Consider the following 17,276-nt stretch of genomic DNA (forward strand, 5'->3'; position numbering starts at 1 on the left):
CGCGCGCGCGCGCGCACGCTCCCCCCCATACACACACATTCTGTGAAAGTGGAGCACTACCGCGATAAAGAAGACGGTCTCAGTACTTCTCACTTTCTCTAAGAAATGTCTTTGACACGGTATTCAAGCAGGTATTTTTCAACTGTGTGTTAACAGTGGTTTAAAAAATATACTCTTGATCTTTATCTTAACAATTTTACTTTCATTTCAGATTTTTTTTTGCATAAACAGATTGTGAGTTTAAGAAATCTCCTCAGGGTTATGACATCATGCAGGCATTTACTTCTACTTTTGAATTCCCAGAGTGAATTCAAAAGCGTTCAAAAAGTCTAAATTTGTTTAAGATGTGTGTGTGTGTGTGTGTGTGCGTGCGTGTGTGTGTGTTGGCTTATCTCTGCTGGTTCTGTGACTTTCCACCCACGGCATCCGCTGTGGGTGGAAAGAGGTGATATTGCCCCACAGGAACTTACTGGTTTCTTGCCCCACACCATGAACTGAAGAGACAAAAGCTGAACTCTTTGCAAGGTGCGTGTTCCCTTAGATATGACGTAAAGGTAACACATCGTTTCAGAAAAAAGAACATCATACCAACAACCGTATGATGTTGGTATGATGGTAGTGTGATGTTCTGGTTCTGCTTTGCTGCTTCAAGACCTGGAAGACTTACTGAGACAATTGGAACTATGAATTCTGCCGTCGACCAAAACATGTTGAAGGAGAACCTCCTTCCATCTCAAGCTGAAACCAACCTGGGTTCCTGAGCAGGACGATGATCCAAAACACACCAGCAATTCCGCAGCTGAATGGCTGTACTTAAAAAACAAAAAATAAAATGAGAAGTTTGGACTGGCCTAGTCAAAATCCTGACCTGAATCCTATTGAGATGCTGTGGCATCATCTTGAAAAGGCTGCTCATGTCCAAAACCCTCCAGTGTGGATTATGACAAATGATGGGAAGATGAGTTGACCACATTTCCTCCACAACTCATTGCAAGTTATCGTAATTGCTTGATTTCAGCTGTTGCTGGTAAAAGTGGCCCAAGCAGCTATTAGGTTAATGGGGCCACCTGAGGGATATCGGTGAAGTTAATGACGGGTTAGCGCCTCCCTCTGGCCTGGTGAACCCAAATAGTCCAGTCATATCTCTGGCTCACCTGGTGTTGTGATTGTGTAGGGCCCCCTGCTGGTTAGTCTGAAAAACGGAAACATCCCACACCTGTAAAAAAAAAAATAATAAAAAACGACCTGGTGTTACGTTTCATCATTACACACTCTTTAATGTAACTAAAGAAGTTTAAAAAAAAAACACACACACACACACACACACAAACCCTCTCAAGCCAAATTGTTTCAAACATTTTCCAAGTGTGTCGACGCACTGCATACAATTCAAACGAAAACCAAAGAATCTTTGGTAGAGTAAAAATAAATGTTAAGTTAGGAAATGCTGTGGGAAGATCTTTATAGTTGAAGAGACGCTTGATCGTGAACCGTTATTCAGGCATTTGGTCATTTTTATAATTCATCGTTTGAAGAGAGGTGACAAAGGAGCCATTTCAGTCCTCCAAAATAAAACTTGCACATAGCTGCAATTTTTAATTGACCTATTGGGAAAAAAAGGCAACATAATTTGTGAGATATTTTATAATAGAAAGCAAAAACACTTAACTCCAAAATGTGAGTTTATGAGTAAAGTCCCAACTTTGCAAAATATGTTACTATGAGTAAGATGATGGGTACAGCGTAAGAAAATATGAGTGGGAGTCACTCACATATTCTCTTACGTTGTACCCATCACTTCATTTTTCATTGTCACTTTTAATTCCACAAGGTAAAACAAAGAGCTTTTGATTCTATGCATAGCATAAACTTTATTGAGTATATGAAAACAAATACAAACGGGGAAAAAAAAAAAAAAGAATAAAGTCACTTTTCCCCCTCAAACAAGAAAATAACTTAATCAATTCAAAACATAACGAACAATGTGCGTTTCATTTTTTCTGAACCGTTCTTCCACCTTCAAATCCAAATACGTCTGCTCAGGTGTAATTCAACCCCAGATATACGCAGCTTTATTCTGTCTGCTAAATAGAAGGAGCATTTTTCCCTGCAGTTACTCTGACAGAGGCACTCGCTGACCTTTTCTGCAAAATGTCCTCAGAGGAGGACAGCAGAACATATAAAGAAGTCCTTGTTCCATCAGCTAACATGCAAATGTGGTTGAAGATCTTCAAAGTGCTACTTTTTGTTAACATTTATATTGATACTTATGCAGAAAGCGGAAGCTCACTCAGGATTTTTAGCCGATTTATTACTGAACAGAAGCCGTGTGGAGATCACACCCCAGTAGCATGCAGATGATGCAACAGGGGCGTACAGCTGAGCACATTTATTGTACATTTCTGAAATATTTACACACTTAAAACCATCCTGCTCGTTCGGCGGCGTGCGCGCGTCAAATTACATTCCTCCCCACTGTCCCTTTGAGCCGAGAGAATTTTAAATCGCAGAGCTACTTAGAACGACACAAGCGTGAGAAAATAGCGTCATCACAGAAAGCAGAGCTCGACTACTGAAAGATGTTTGCTGTTTTTTTTTTCTATTATTCAACATTAGTCAGTGTTCAGCTTATTGGGGTTTCTAATATCGACAAGAACCGAGAGCCGCGGCGGTGTGTGAGAATCCACCGGAGCTTTTCTGAGATAGAAGGACAGAAGCAGGAATGTGACACCAAGGTCTGAAACTAGCAGTTTTTATGATCAGCATTGCTAAATGGTTGCATTTAACGCTTTCTCTGTTAAAAAAAAAAAAAGTGGTTTTCTCTTAAAATAGCAATTAATGATTCTTCTGTGTGTGTGGGGGTCCTTCTTCTTAGTACGAGCGGATGGCAGGAGGAACGTGGGCGCAGTCCTGTTCGTTCAGAGAGCTGTCGATGACGGGGCGGTACCTCAGCGTCACCTGGGATTGGTCGGAATGAGAGGCGCGTTAGACGTCGCTAATGACGGTGAGCCGACGACAAACCACAGAGCACGTGATACCTTTCCAGTTTTGGGGTCCACGTATGACATGGTGTGCTTCCTCCAGTGCTGCTCGAAGGGCTTCTTCTGCTGACCCTGCAGGGGCTTGGAGAAGTCGTACTCGTCGATACGATCCTGAAACGCAAACAAGCCGATAAAGTTGCCATGGCGACGGGAACGGCACCACACGTGCAACAAATAAACAACATTTTCGCACAGTTTTGTCGTCCAACAGTGTGCGTTGGCGTATCTGGAAATGCTGGATTCCTGGCTTTGAATATCATATTAAACATTTTCTACAACAAGTTCTTTCAATATGTGTGCGTTAACTAGGATGGATTCTTATTTCGACTAGAGCAGGGGACTCCAAGGTGAAATGGGCATTTCAGCCATTTTTTGCAGATAACAGTTTCTTTAAAAGAGCATCTTAGATACAAAGATTTGGCCAATTTTGATCAAATTTAAAAAAAAAATTTAAGTTTGTTATTGAGCAGCTGAAATGAAATGAGGCACAAAAAGCTAATCATAAAAATGCTTTGGAAAACAAGCTTTCAAGTGAACGAGTTTGGCTCTTATGGTAAAACGTTTGGACACCACTGGTCCAAAACGTGTGTATTAGGATGAAGGGTGTTAAGTTCTACCAGTTAAAATGGGTTTGAAGTGAAGTTGGTCTTATTTTTAACTCCACTTTGACCTTTCATCATGAGTTGGAAGCCCAGACCCTGGGCGCCCCCAAGTGGTCAGAAAATGAAGCTACATTTTTCTAACAAATCGACCTGCTTTGCGTTTTATCATGCTCAACTAATCATAGTAAGATGAAAGTATGAAGTCTCAATTACTAGAAACAGAAATACAAAGCTCACCAACGTCAAAAAAATATAAATCTAAGGACTAACTTTGAAGTCTTCTCTGGCGTGGGCGCCCCGGCTCTCCTTTCTTTGTTCAGCAGCGTTGATGGTTTGGATGCCGTTCAGCATCAGGTTTTGCAGCTCCAGTGACTCCACCAAATCTGTGTTCCACACGATACCTAACACACAAACACACACACAAAAAATCCACCTCAGTCAGTTCCCCACACAGACACAGCTGGACCCAGAGTACAAAGAAGAAGCCTGCCTCTGTCAAACGTTTTGATCTTCTCCATGCTCTGGTAGATGTCGGCCATCTTATCGCATCCCTCCTTCAGAACAGAGCCGGTACGGAAGACGGCGGCGTGGTTCTGCATGGTCTGGACGTGGGGAAACAAAAGGATTTTAGCTTTTGGGAAGAACGCTTACTGCTAAATCCACGGCGGACTGCTGAGTTTGTGTTCAAAGTGTTCACCTTCTGCATGTTCAGCCTGATCTCAGATGTTCTCAGACTTCCATTAGCGAACCTCAGCTTGTCCAGGTTGGCCACAGACTCCTCTCCTGCGCTGGGCTTCAGCGGGGATAGCTTCTCTCCTAAAGCGACGTAAACAGCAGTGATTTCACGTGGAACACTGCTGATTCAACACATTGACCCATCAATCGTGTTGTCTGCCGCAGAAGCAGAGAAGTCTTACCAGGTTTGTGCTCCTCCGCGATCGTTAGCGCGCAGGCTCTCCCGAACACCACCAGGTCCAGCAGGGAGTTAGCGCCCAGCCTGTTAGCGCCGTGCACGCTGGCACAAGCCGCCTCACCGCAGGCGTACAGCCCAGGAACCACCTTGTCCTCGCCGTTGGTGTGATCGATCACCTGAAGGTGTGTGTGTGTGGGGGGGTTTAAAAATTAACCGTTAACGGTCTGAGGAGACATTTGAGAGCGTCGAACGGGATCGGGGGGAGGGCGTACCTGTCCCTTGTAGTTGGTGGGAACTCCTCCCATGTTGTAGTGAACCGTGGGCAGGACGGGGATGGGGTCTTTAGTCACGTCGACTCCAGCGAAGATCATAGCCGTCTCGGAGATCCCGGGCAGCCTGTTGGCCAGCTGCTGTGGAGGCAGGTGGTGGAGCTGCAGGTACACGTGGTCCTTGTCCGGACCCACACCTCTACAGAGAGTAGGGCGGCCATTTTATCGACCGCTTCATGCTTACAGCCACGAAGCAGAAAAACTGCGTGCGTCCGTCCCTCCCTACCTACCTGCCCTCTCTGATCTCTATGGTCATGGAGCGGGACACCACGTCTCTGGAAGCCAGGTCTTTGGCGTTGGGGGCGTAGCGCTCCATGAAGCGCTCGCCCTCGCTGTTGATCAGGATTCCTCCCTCGCCACGGCAACCCTCCGTGATCAGGCAGCCAGCCCCGTAGATCCCTGCAAACATGCACGTGTTAAACTGCTGAGAAAGCATTCTTCATATAACAACCCCAGTAGTGTTGAAATGATTAATGGAATTTGTTATGAATAATCAATTATTGACTAATTTAGTAATCGTGCAGACTCTAAAATTGCCCATTTGCTGAAAGAATAAAGAGTCAGAGCACAAATTGACCAACAACTGTATGCAGAATATGTATGTTTTGCATTTAAGATTTAAAAAAAAACATTTCTCTATAAATATATTCTGCCCAGAAATCCTCAGGCATCATTTTTAGCTTCACCTGGTTCAAATTCTGCTAAACCAATCTTCTATTAGGCACATTTTGCTTTCAATTTATTAATCCAAAAATAATCAACACAGTAGACGGTACTTACTACAAGTGAGCAAGCTTTCAATAAAGGAATACTTTGTTAAAATTAATTATTTGCATTTTTAAAAATGTTTCAAATATTGTGTAAAAAAAAAAAAGGCTTATGTGGTTAAATGAAAAATCAGAACAAAATGTAATACTTATGTCAATTTTTTTTTTACTCAATTAGTCGTCAAAGTAATCAATAGAATAATCAACAATGAAGATAATCATTAATTGCAGCCCTGAATTCCAGGATTTACGTTCAGGCATTAAATGCCTTTTAGTGTCATTTTTCAAAATGCCTGGCCTGGACAGGTTCTCTAACTGCAAGTCTTACAATACTATTGGATTGCCACGTCATCGTAAAGTCTCTAAAAATGCACTCGTTTAGGTTCCATGTAAGAAAAAAATTAATAAAATCAAACAATAAGTTTGTCATCCTTCGAGTCGAGTCGACACATTCTGCTGCATCGTTCCTTCACAAAGCTTTTCATACCCTTCAGTTCTGAGCTAAAATGGCAGCTGTAGTGGTGGCCTCAATTATCTACGCTCGTCACTGTAAATCCAAACGTAACTATTTTTGACCCGCACTATTTAACTGTGCTTATTTAGCCAACAGGTGAAAAAAAACGTATGAAAATCAGACTGTAAGAGGAAAGACAAACACAAAGCATTCACTACGGTGCAGCGTGATTAGGAAACGTCACCGTTGAGCCTGGTGTCAAATGTCTGGCAGAAACAAAAATAAGGATGACCTTCACCCACACACACATCTGTCACATTATACGTCTGAACAACGAAACGGTTCAGTCCTTGTCCAAAAGCTGGACACAGATGATCAGAGAGGCAAAAATGGAGTAAAATGTAAAACTATAACACACACACTGTGAAAATTGTTTGAGTGAAAACATGCAGGGTTAAGACTTTTGTTCTGTTTTGCAGAACCTGGACCAAGTCACTGTTTACTTTTTCTTAATCTTGTCTAAAATATCAAGTTAAAGCAGTTGTGGCATTATGTCTGTCCACCTCTGTCTCCAGCTTCACCTCCTGCTGCAGCCTCTGAGCTGAAGGTCTACAACAATCAGCCAATAACAACACCCAGCATGTAGGGGGGAAAAAAATAAACACTGTCATGCGTTTTCACCAATGTTTCTGCACTGCTGGAGTTCATTCTCAGCAGAATCAAGGAATGCTGCTTTTCCTTTCAATTAATCGGTTGCTGACCTTAATCGGTTGATTAATTGAAAGGAAAAGCAGCATTCCTTGATTAATTGTAACTCTTCAGTGCTTTGTTCTCGACTCTTTATGCCGCTCAGTGAGATAGAAGGGGCAAAGTTCCACACATGTGAACATTAACGCTTTCTTACAAGATTATGCCACATTTCTGTGGCACTTCAAAGCAGTTTGTCTCTCCTCCAACTCTCTGGTTGTGACTTTTCTCACCAGTGGGATGGAACTGCACAAACTCCAAATCCTGGCACGGCAGGCCGGCTCTGGTCACCATGGCGTTTCCGTCTCCTGTGCTTGTGTGGGCAGACGTGCAGCTGAAATAGGTCCTTCCGTAACCACTGAGAGACACACATTTAAATCGTATTATGACTGTGACTCCTGAGCTGACAACACTGAGCTGCAGCCGAGTTCCTGCCGCACCCGGTGGCGATGACGGTGTTCTGGGCTCTGAAGCGGTGGATGGAGCCGTCCTCCATGCAGAGAGCAATAACTCCTTTACACTCTCCGTTTTCCATCAGCAGATCCAGGGCAAAGTACTCCACGAAGTAGCTAGTGTCATAGCGGAGTGACTGAGGGAAAGGCAGAGACAACGACGAGTGAAATGCAGCTCAAGCGAAACTAGCTTCTCGGTCTGAGCTGGAGGGAGAAGCTGATGTCCTCACCCTTCCATAAAGCGTATGCAGCAGGGAGTGTCCCGTCCGGTCCGCCACACAGCAGCAGCGGTGGGCCTGGCCCCCCTTCCCGTACTTGAGACTCTGACCCCCGAAGGCTCTCTGGTAGATCTTCCCGTCTTCGGTGCGGCTGAACGGCATGCCAAAGTTTTCCAGCTGAGAAAGATGAGCAACACGAGTCTCATATCGATCACTGTGACTCATACCTACTCGAAGGCTTTCTTATGGAGTTAAAGAAGCTAATATTGTAGCACCATCTTGAATAGTTGTGGTTTCTTTTTGAAAAGTCAAATATGTGCCAGATAAAAAAAAAAAAAAAAAAAAAAAAAAAATATATATATATATAAAAACTTGTCAGAGACAGAGCTGACCTCCACTACAGCTGCAGGAGCCTGCTCTGTCATGTAATGGATGGCGTCCTGATCTCCCAGCCAATCAGATCCCTTCACCGTGTCGTAGAAATGCCAGCGCCAGTCATCCTCCTCCATGTTACCCAGAGCCGCGTTGATCCCACCCTGGAAACAAGAGGAATATTTTACCAAACAGCACTGCTCCAAAACAACGAAAGACGCAAGTAGAGTCGGGACAAAACTCCTCTCCAAAATGGCCGACGGTCCTGTTAACACACGCCATCGGGTTGGGGTACCTGTGCAGCGACGGTGTGAGACCTGGTGGGGAAGAGCTTGGTGACGCAGGCGGTGTTGAAGCCGGCCTCTGACAGGCCGAAAGCGGCCCGAAGGCCAGCTCCTCCGGCTCCCACCACCACGGCATCAAACTCGTGATCCACAACAGGATACTGAGTGGAGATCTGGAGACAGTCAAGATAAAGAAGGTCTATTTCTAAAACTTCTAATAAGGAGGTGATTTGCAAAGGGGGGAGGAGGAGTCCTGATTTTCAACACACAAAAAGAAGAACTCACATCATCTGCTACTTTGGCGCTTTTCTTCTTGCCGTAGATGGAGAAGTGAAAGCTCCTGGAACCCTGGACTGCAGCAGCAGGGACCTGAGAGAGAAGCAGAACAGCCAAAAACTCACATAGATTACATGAAATCCACCGAAGGTCACGCCCTTATCAAAAAGACTCTAGAGGCAAAAGAAGCAGAGACCGTCTACATGTTGACAACAGAGGAAGGAATCCAGTTTGCTAGTGAATTATGACACAAAGCAATGCTATGCACTGGTTTAACAAAGCAGAACTGCAGCTCAATGAAATATTTTCCTACAACTTCAGTTGAGGAAACAGAATGTAGATATTATTAGGAGTTACGTTACATTGTAAATAAGCAATTGCGTCAAACAGTATTTCCACTTTAAAAACAAACAAAACAAGCAAAACTATGTTTCTATTCATACTTTCACTAAATAGAAATTAAATTTCCCCCTTTGAAATGCTTGCAATCCAAAGCATAACAACGTATAAAGTAATGCATGTAAACGTTTGGACCTTTTCAGAGAGCCATCGTTGAGGACCGTATTTACTTCATAAGGATTGGGTCCAATAGTTTCTGGTAGAAAGCCAATAAATGTCAACTACTATCATCTTAAAGCAAAAGATACCTGTTCTAAACACCATGTACAACAAAAATAAATCAGAAACAACAAAACTAGGGGTAATATTTATATTGAAGCATGACCACACAACAATGAAGTTTATTTAAAACAAGAGATGTAGTATAATTCGCATGAGCCATGGAAATAAAAACCAGCATTTTATTAGCCATTCACAATGGGAGAGGAGCTACCAAAAAAAAAAGAGGGCAAATATGGATTTATAATACATAACACTGCAAGATTACATAGTAGAATTATTTAAAGATAAGTGTATATAAGTGGAGTATGTTGCCGTAAAATACAATTTTACGGCAACATTTGTTCTGCTTGATGATAAACCGCTTCTTGTCGTGTGTGGATACATTTACTTATGAAACATTAGCAGTATGAATGTCCACGTAAGGAGCTGACTACAAAGTTCTTAAAGAAAAAAAAAAAAAGAATGACCCAAAAGTTTCACAAATATTGCTCTAAATTGATCATTTGCAACACATACATATGGAATAGTTAGACAATAACAATACTTTTCCTCGGGCTGGCAATAATTATATTCTTTGAGGTGTCACATTGAGACCCTATGCTACATAACAGATTACGCAAGCAACAATTCGGCGATTATGAAAGCAATCCTTATTTGCTGCCCATCTAAATAAGATGACTCAAATGTACACACATAATTAAAGTACATCTACAAATAAAAATTCGCCAAATTATTTTTGAATGTCCAGTTGTGGTTACTAACCGCTTTCGTGTTAGAGAGCACCCTCTTGGAGAGGAGACGGGACGCCGCGCGTACAGACGCCATGTTGTCGGTTGAAAAACTGTTGCTCTGATGTCAGGGGAAGAGCTATGCTGTCGGACTGGACGGAACCACTGTACGAAGAGGGGTGGTTATCTATTTTATGCCTAATATATTTTATTTATAGAAAAATATGTTGAATTGTTTTCAAGAAGAAGATACATTCAACTGTGTAAAAAAATAAATAAAAGAAAAACGTTGTTGTTTTTTTATATTTAAATAAAGTTTTATTCAAGTTGGTTTAAATCAACCACCCTATCCAGCTGTGTGCACTAGCAAATGTTATTATTATATAAGTGGAGTATGCAGGAACAAATGCATAAGTGACCTAGGCAATTCATTCAAGGTGAGAGGCAGCTGCATACACAATGCAGACAAAATAATGGTTTGATATAATTATGATGCAGCTGTATTTTCCGTTGTAAGTTTGGTGTTAAATACTGTAGCCGCAAGGGCAAAGCTAAAGGTTAGCCAGCATGCTAGCTGATGCTAGCTTTGTTTTTGGTCGGCTAAACTGCCAAACCTCCTCAGGTGTCGTCACCACAGTCTGTAAAAACATGTCTACAATATACGCAGACCTGTTTATGGTAGTCACGGGCATTTTGTTAATGCTGAAATAAATATTTACATCTAATGACGAACACTGAACTTTAAGTTTAGGGTTTTAAAGGTAAACTAGTGATATGAGCTGTCAATAATCTAAGCTGCCAGTCCAACACTTGTTTGAAAACTGCTTTATTTATAACTGCAGACAAATGTGTAAATCACATTCTTAGCTACAGAAGGAATGAATATAAATTTAAAATTTGTTTTCGTTGGATTATTTTATTTGTTTGCCCTTCCAGCAGCCTCCATGAACAACTTGAATGACCCCCCCAGATGGAACATCCAACCAGAGCAGGGAAGGGGGGATCCAGGAGCCGGTGGTGGCAGCCAGTGGAACTACGCCCTGCTGGTCCCCATGCTGGGACTGGCTGCATTTCGTAAGTTAAACAATTATATTCCTCTGAAAGTGTTAGGATTGGGTGTTTTTACTCTGGATTAAAAAGTTAGCAGAGTTATGTGATTTCCTGACTTTATTTTAAGAAAATTACTTTTGCTTTCTTTTATGAAATTTAGTTGATGGTCTTATTCACAGATACTAAAAAAATGTAATATTCTGCAATTTTATTGCACAGTCAAGTAACTATATTACCTTAAGATGTTATAAAAATGCTACATACATATCAAATAAGGCTTAAAAGAAATTTGACTTCGGTGCCTCAAAATTGGGCCTCTGTCTCTTTAAAAATTCCGTCTCCTTCTGAAATTTCACCTTCAGACTCCTCTATTAACCCTTTAACAATATTTTTTGCCAGCGCTGCACTGTGAAGTAGCTCGTATAATGAGCTTAGCAGATGTGCAGCTCCACCCGGTGTTTGCTAATTGCTGCTGGCTGATCTGAAGGAGCTGAGTGGGAGAATTGCGATTGAGGTCTGATCTGTGAGGCTTAACGCCTGAAGTTTGGAAACTGCTGCATTTACACAGCTGTGTGGTTGCCCAGGGAGATTAAAGGATTTCTCAAACATGCATGAATAATTAAAGGCAACACTCCATGTATTTTTTTGATGAGAACATAACATCCTAACATGACATAAAGTTAAAAATAAAAAAAGTCAGTTTAACTTAAAACTACCCCTTTAAATAAGCAGTAACTGGGTTTTTTTATGAGGGTTTATAACGATACACTTAATTTCAATTTCAGTAAGACTAGATAAGCTAGATATAAATTGCTCCTCTGCGGCTGTATTACTAAAAACTGTTATCTTTAAAGGCTGGATATGGACGAGGGACTCTCAGAATGAGATCCAGAAGGTCAAAGTCCAGTACGACAAAGATGTTTCTGTGATAAAAAGCGAGATGGAGGCTCGCTACCGGGACTCGCTAAGAGAGAGCCGCAGGGCAGTGGCTACGCTCGAGCTGGAGCTGGAGAAGGAGCAACAGAGGGTGAAAGGATACCAGCAGGCCCTGGTCTCTCACAGCCAGCATCTAATCCAGGAACGGAAACAGCTGGAGCAGGTACCCCGCCTTCAGCTCAACCCATTTTTACGTCATTCTTGTTAATTTCCTGTTCTCTTTAAAGAAAAACGTTGTATTATTTATTTTATTTTTTTGCCGTAAGGAGCGAGAGGCGCTGAACGACGAGAAGCAAAAGCTTGTCAAATCTGGCGCCGCCGGTGCTGCGCTGCGCGACGCCTTGGAACAGGAGGCCGAGTGGCACCAGCGAGCCGCAGCCACTTTGAGGGAGCTGGAGGGTCTGCTTGTCGAGCGTCAGAACGCCTACTGCTCTCTCATCCAGCCCCGGGATCAGCGGGTGGAGATGGAGAAGAACATGCTGCTGAAGGTGGTCAAAAACCCCGTCACTGCAGAGTTGGGTCTAGAGTCTGACCTGAAGGACATCTTCAAGAGAGACAAGCACTGTGCGGATCTGATGAACATGGACAAGCGGAAGAACGGAAGCCTCATGTGGGTTTACTTGAAGTACTGGCAGCTGCAGGTCACTCTGCAGAAACACAAAAGAGCAGAAGAAGCCATATTCCATGGGAGAATCCAAGGTCACGGAAAGTGACCTCCATAAGCTGCTTTTGTTACCGTTTTTGGCTTTGAAGGATGTTAAGTTAATGTGGAACAGGGATCATCTGATAGGAATGTTATGCAAATACCTAAGAGGTAATCTTATTCACATGTTTTTCTCCATGTCATTCATGATCTCTGAGTTAAGGGAACATCATAAAAGTAGGTCTAATTTCTGAGGCCTCAATTAAGACATGGTAGCTTTAATTTAACCCTGGGGTAAGTTAAAATGCACTTAGATACATCAGGTGGTGTCCGGTAGCACTTTAAATCCAAAAAATTTAGTCGTTTATTTTTTTTACCCTTTTATCTCACAGAAAATAACACACATCTGATAATGTAGTTAAGTTTTTTGATTTAATTTATAGGAATCAAGTAAAACACAGAATGTTATGTTGATAAAACACATCATTTTCTGCATATTTTAAGGCTGGGTGGAGGTTTGCAATAACTTGTTGATGAACTTTTGTTGGAGGTAACAGTGGGACGTAGTTTCAACCTATCACCATTTTCTCAGTTTTTAATAATTTACAGTATTTTCCATCAAAATTGAATTAGTCTTATTGGGTCTGAAATGTTCGATTTGTGAGATATCTTGGTGATGGCACTTTACTGAAGCTGCATGTGTAAGTAAAATAAAACTTCAATAAAAACACATGAATGCTCAGATGGTTCTGCACTGTAATGCTCATGTAAAATGAATTCACATGTGTAGCCTTTTTATTGGAAAACCAGGCTTTATGCTTTTTTTTTTTACTTTATTAAAGTGCTGAATTTCATGTCATGAGTACACATGTATTGATAACAACTATGTGCAATCATCTGAATATATTTTTTTCCAAGAACTGAACATGTTTGTGTTGTTTGCTTTTCCCCCTCAAACTAATGACTGGTGTAAACTAAAGACTGGTGTCCACAAGGGGGCGCTCTTAATTTAATTGTTTGCAGAGCCTTTAATCCGGTGGTGTACAAACTTTTTAAAACATGGGCTAGAATCCCGAAGTAGGAAGTACTCAGGGGGAGAAATAGCTTTTCCAACTTAAAGAAAGTCAATTCTGTTCTAATCTTCTCAACAATAAATTAAACAAACAATGTTTTAATGAAGCAAAAAGTTGTATTTTTTGTCTTAATGAAAGGCAGACAGTTTCTTTAGATTTGGGGTAAAAATTTGAGTCTATTTCCTACAAATGAGAACTTTCTCCAACCAAAAACTCTTATGTTAACAAAGTTTAAAAGAAGAATTCATCTTTATTTTCTTTTTAGCAAAAAGTTGCTTGATGTTTATAGCTCCACTTACTATGAAATTAAAATTAAAATAAAAATACTCTGTGCCCAACAATTTATGTTAAAGAATAATTAGGTCATTGAAACTCTTATTCTAAAAAAAAAAAAAAAAAGACAAAAGTGGCCACTGGAGAGTCAAATTTGTACAATTCTTGAACTGCAGTCAGGGGCCACAAAAAATGTTCAGAGGGCCACACTTTGGACACCCCTGCTTTAGCCCAAGACAGAATAAGTTTGGAAGCTCATGTTGCACAACTGTAATTAACATTAAATTCCAGTTATAATGAATCCAGGTCTTCATGTGAGACACATTACACAGTTGCAATCAGATTGTGTTCATGTCTAGAGTTTTATTTCAATAACATTAATCCACTATTGGATAGGTATAAATATGAACCCATGAGACGAGACCTACTGACATCTTTGTCATTACTATCATAATTCCAGTTTTACATAAATAACAACAGCAAGTTGAACTGTTTAGACTCTTCAGCTGCAGTTGTAATCTCATTTCCCTCCTTCACTCTCTCCTCTGCTCTCGATGAGACCCTTCCCTCGGAGAGGACATCAGCCTGGAGGCTCTGAAGTTCTCTCTGACCGGCTTGCAGAGGTCCGCAGTGATGGAGGGGGCTTCCTCCCTGTCTGCTGTGAGATTTTCCTTTCCTTCAATGACGGGTTCTTCTGTGTCCGAGGCTCGCTGTGGCGCTTTGCTCCTGTTGGAGAACGGCAGCTGGTACTCTCTCATGACTCCCCCCTCTATGCCCAGTTTTAGGGTCTGGCTGTGGCTCCTCTCAACCATTAGGTGGACCACCTGCTGCTGCTTGTAACTCTCTCTGCGGACGCTGTCGGTCTCTGACAACGTCATCCTGAAACACAGCACACACATACACACACACACACACACACACACACACACACTTAAACCTTATGCTATGCTTTAAGATGTAACACACGATAAAAACAGGGAGTTGTTAAGGTTTTATGAACATCATGCGGCTGAAACCTTTTTAGGATGATACATTTCAACTGAGAAAAATGATACAGTTTCAGACAAATATAGGACCAACACTATTGAAGGATGTTATTTGAGCTGTCTTACTTGTAAATATGTAATTTATTGAACTTTATTTGGGCTGTGACTGGTTTCTAACATTCTGATACAACGCTGATCATTTTAGCCAGAAGGTTGTTGGGGGTTTTTTGTTAGTTTCTGACAGAAAAACTTTCTACTTGATGAGACTGGATTTATAGTTCATCATTAATTATCCACAGTCAGATATTGCTTTTCACCTAAAGGTAAGACTGTTTTGTTTTTCAGCAGTTAAATTTTTCTTCAGCCAGTCCTAGATTAAAGCGTTGACTGCTGTGTGTTGTCATGTTTATGTTTATGTTTATGTTTATGCATTTGGCGCATGACAAATGAGAATATAGCAATTCGGTTATTATTAAAACCAACATTAAGCCACTTAGACCAATAATCCAATTCTGTCATAGGTGATAAAGGTGTCTGTATGGCATCCAATTTCAATTTCTATGATCTAAAGACGTATATTTTTTTCTTTTATTCTGTAAAAAAAGTAAATATTTGCAATTGAGCCCAAAAGGATCCAGACTCCTATCTGTTTTAGATTGAAAATTGTAAATCAAACCAAAAATCTTGATTTGCTAAAACATATAACAATATGAAGGTATTGTTTTTTGGATTTTTTTAAAATTAGGTTTTCTATCATTTGTATTGAAAACAACACATCAACAACTATTTACAGCCATATTCCAATTCAAATTGATGGGAAAAAATGTGTCATGGTTAGATTAGAGACAGACATTAACTCTGTTTTTAGCTTTTAACATTCTTCCATTGGTATTTTAACCCTTTAGCTTTGTTAATATTAGTTCCAGTCAGAAGAAACTTGTTGTGATGAAAGATTACTGTAAACTCTTCTCTGTGTTCTGTGAATTGGACTACAAGGCCGTAGTCTCCGCAGCTTATAGAGCCGTCCCCAGCATATTGAACCGCTCACCTGTACTGAGGTCTTGTCTCCAGCACCATGTTTAGCCAGCAGGCGCTGTAGCTCTCCTTCTTGCACAGGTCATCCTCCTGAAGGTCCGAGTAGGACTTCACCAGGCAGACCCTTCCTCTGCTCACACAGTGCATAGTGGACGTATGTATACCGACGTTTGGGATTCTCGATCTCTGCCGAAGCCGACGAAAACGTAAGGGAGAAGATCGGACTTTGAGTCGCCTGAGATGAGTTTCCCTGTGTTGCAATGTCTTAAATGTCCCGTCTTGTTACTATATTTACTCCTCTGTGTCACATTGTTGTGTATTTGGTGAATGCCCCCCCTCAGGCTTCCTGCAGGTTGGTTTCCATCTGAAAAGGAGCTTTATGAAAGCCTCCATGATGTCAGCCAACTGGATTATTGGAGTCAATTTAAGCCTTGATATTTGTAACTTTACAGGCTTTGGAGCAATAAACAGGTTGAGTTAATGTGGTTTTAGATATCAGCTTTGTGTCTACGTGATAACAGGTAGAATTGGTATACCAATGGAGAGGATGTTCTAGGTTTACAAACCTATAAATTTATGTGTGCAGACAGAAATATTAAATGGATTACAGTGTGATCCCATTTGACCTAAGATCAAATGTCTGCTGGCATAGTTGAGGAGAGAAAGAAGCTCTGACTGCTTCTTTAATCGGGCTCATTAACTCAGAGCTGCTTTCCAAGCAGCGAGGCGGAGCAAAGGCATTTTAAACTTTGATGTTAAAATATTTTACATTTTGTCTCATTGCAATCAAAAAAATTCTACTCATCTTATTGGATTTTTTTTTCCTTCATATTGAAATATGATTATGAAGTGGAAAGAAAAAGGACACATTTTCAAAGTGTTTTTACAAATAAAAAGCTTTAAACTCTTGGCGTGCATTTGCATTCAACCCACATTAGAGCAGGAGACACACAGCAGAGATATCAGGGATTGAGTTGTGAAGTTTAAAATAGGGTTATAAAACAACATGTGCAGGTGGAAGGATATTCCAAAAGGACAACCAGTGAGTATACTCTACACAAAATCTGGTGTTTTTGGAATAGTTTTGACAAAGAAACAATTGTTGAAGAAAGTTAAAGGAATCTCTATCACCAATAGCTTAGCAAGCTTGGTCAAATATGTCAAAACGACACAACTTTAATTTGTTCAGTCAGTGCAATATCAGTGCAATGGGGAGCCAACGTAAAATACACAATAAAGAAACTGAAACTGTCATAAAATATTCCACATCAAACCTTCTCTCAAATGGTTTGTGCAATTAGAAATCGCAAATGTCACGTAAAACGAATAATAAAGTTCGCTCAGAGCACAAAGTATAGAATTAGATGGGATAGATCTGCCCTTATGGATCAGGCACATTGTCACCGATATCTAAGCTATATATTTTTTTTCAATATCGAAACAGATACAGATATTAATATCGGATCGGTGGAGAAA

The 17,276-nt window shown here is 41.0% G+C and overlaps 3 protein-coding genes across 5 annotated transcripts; 1 reads left to right on the forward strand and 2 right to left on the reverse strand.

The window, feature by feature from the left end:
- Nucleotides 1-2,238: 2,238 nt before the first annotated feature.
- sdha (succinate dehydrogenase complex, subunit A, flavoprotein (Fp)) lies at nt 2,239-9,978 on the reverse strand. Its single transcript, XM_044117785.1, has 15 exons — nt 9,839-9,978; nt 8,465-8,548; nt 8,191-8,352; nt 7,916-8,059; nt 7,536-7,700; nt 7,294-7,442; nt 7,087-7,211; nt 5,116-5,284; nt 4,829-5,024; nt 4,561-4,732; nt 4,341-4,459; nt 4,134-4,245; nt 3,914-4,044; nt 3,039-3,152; nt 2,239-2,958 (listed from the first exon to the last, which is right to left on the reverse strand). The coding sequence occupies exons 1-15, from the start codon at nt 9,899-9,901 to the stop codon at nt 2,872-2,874; spliced, it is 1,992 nt and encodes a 663-aa protein (XP_043973720.1). The 5' UTR covers nt 9,902-9,978; the 3' UTR covers nt 2,239-2,871.
- Nucleotides 9,979-10,152: 174 nt separating this feature from the next.
- LOC122831534 (coiled-coil domain-containing protein 127-like) lies at nt 10,153-13,358 on the forward strand. Of its 3 annotated transcripts, none has more exons than XM_044117804.1 (4): nt 10,153-10,241; nt 10,741-10,878; nt 11,709-11,953; nt 12,057-13,358. In XM_044117804.1, the coding sequence occupies exons 2-4, from the start codon at nt 10,749-10,751 to the stop codon at nt 12,501-12,503; spliced, it is 822 nt and encodes a 273-aa protein (XP_043973739.1). In that variant the 5' UTR covers nt 10,153-10,241; nt 10,741-10,748; the 3' UTR covers nt 12,504-13,358. The 3 variants fall into 3 exon arrangements, with proteins under 3 accessions (XP_043973739.1, XP_043973740.1, XP_043973741.1); XM_044117805.1 differs by having other exon boundaries at nt 10,155-10,241; nt 10,744-10,878; XM_044117806.1 differs by lacking the exon at nt 10,153-10,241 and adding an exon at nt 10,244-10,316.
- Nucleotides 13,359-14,122: 764 nt separating this feature from the next.
- Nucleotides 14,123-16,059, reverse strand: zmp:0000000930 (telethonin). Its single transcript, XM_044117824.1, has 2 exons — nt 15,814-16,059; nt 14,123-14,658 (listed from the first exon to the last, which is right to left on the reverse strand). The coding sequence occupies exons 1-2, from the start codon at nt 15,945-15,947 to the stop codon at nt 14,313-14,315; spliced, it is 480 nt and encodes a 159-aa protein (XP_043973759.1). The 5' UTR covers nt 15,948-16,059; the 3' UTR covers nt 14,123-14,312.
- Nucleotides 16,060-17,276: the final 1,217 nt, after the last annotated feature.

The sequence above is a fragment of the Gambusia affinis genome, linkage group LG05 (genome assembly GCF_019740435.1).
Source record: "Gambusia affinis linkage group LG05, SWU_Gaff_1.0, whole genome shotgun sequence".
NCBI lineage: Eukaryota > Metazoa > Chordata > Actinopteri > Cyprinodontiformes > Poeciliidae > Gambusia > Gambusia affinis.

What these genes read in the sequence shown, in the direction of transcription:
- sdha (XM_044117785.1), bottom strand. Translation starts at nt 9,901, where the DNA reads ATGGCGTCTGTACGCGCGGCGTCCCGTCTCCTCTCCAAGAGGGTGCTC. An exon ending in GCGCCAAAGTAGCAGATGAT is followed by an intron (nt 8,353 to 8,464) that starts GTGAGTTCTTCT and finishes GACTGTCTCCAG; the next exon opens with ATCTCCACTCAGTATCCTGT. An exon ending in ATAGAGATCAGAGAGGGCAG is followed by an intron (nt 5,025 to 5,115) that starts GTAGGTAGGGAG and finishes TACTCTCTGTAG; the next exon opens with AGGTGTGGGTCCGGACAAGG.
- LOC122831534 (XM_044117804.1), top strand. Translation starts at nt 10,749, where the DNA reads ATGAACAACTTGAATGACCCCCCCAGATGGAACATCCAACCAGAGCAG. An exon ending in GCTGGGACTGGCTGCATTTC is followed by an intron (nt 10,879 to 11,708) that starts GTAAGTTAAACA and finishes TTATCTTTAAAG; the next exon opens with GCTGGATATGGACGAGGGAC. An exon ending in AACGGAAACAGCTGGAGCAG is followed by an intron (nt 11,954 to 12,056) that starts GTACCCCGCCTT and finishes TTTTGCCGTAAG; the next exon opens with GAGCGAGAGGCGCTGAACGA.
- zmp:0000000930 (XM_044117824.1), bottom strand. Translation starts at nt 15,947, where the DNA reads ATGCACTGTGTGAGCAGAGGAAGGGTCTGCCTGGTGAAGTCCTACTCG. An exon ending in GAGACAAGACCTCAGTACAG is followed by an intron (nt 14,659 to 15,813) that starts GTGAGCGGTTCA and finishes GCTGTGTTTCAG; the next exon opens with GATGACGTTGTCAGAGACCG.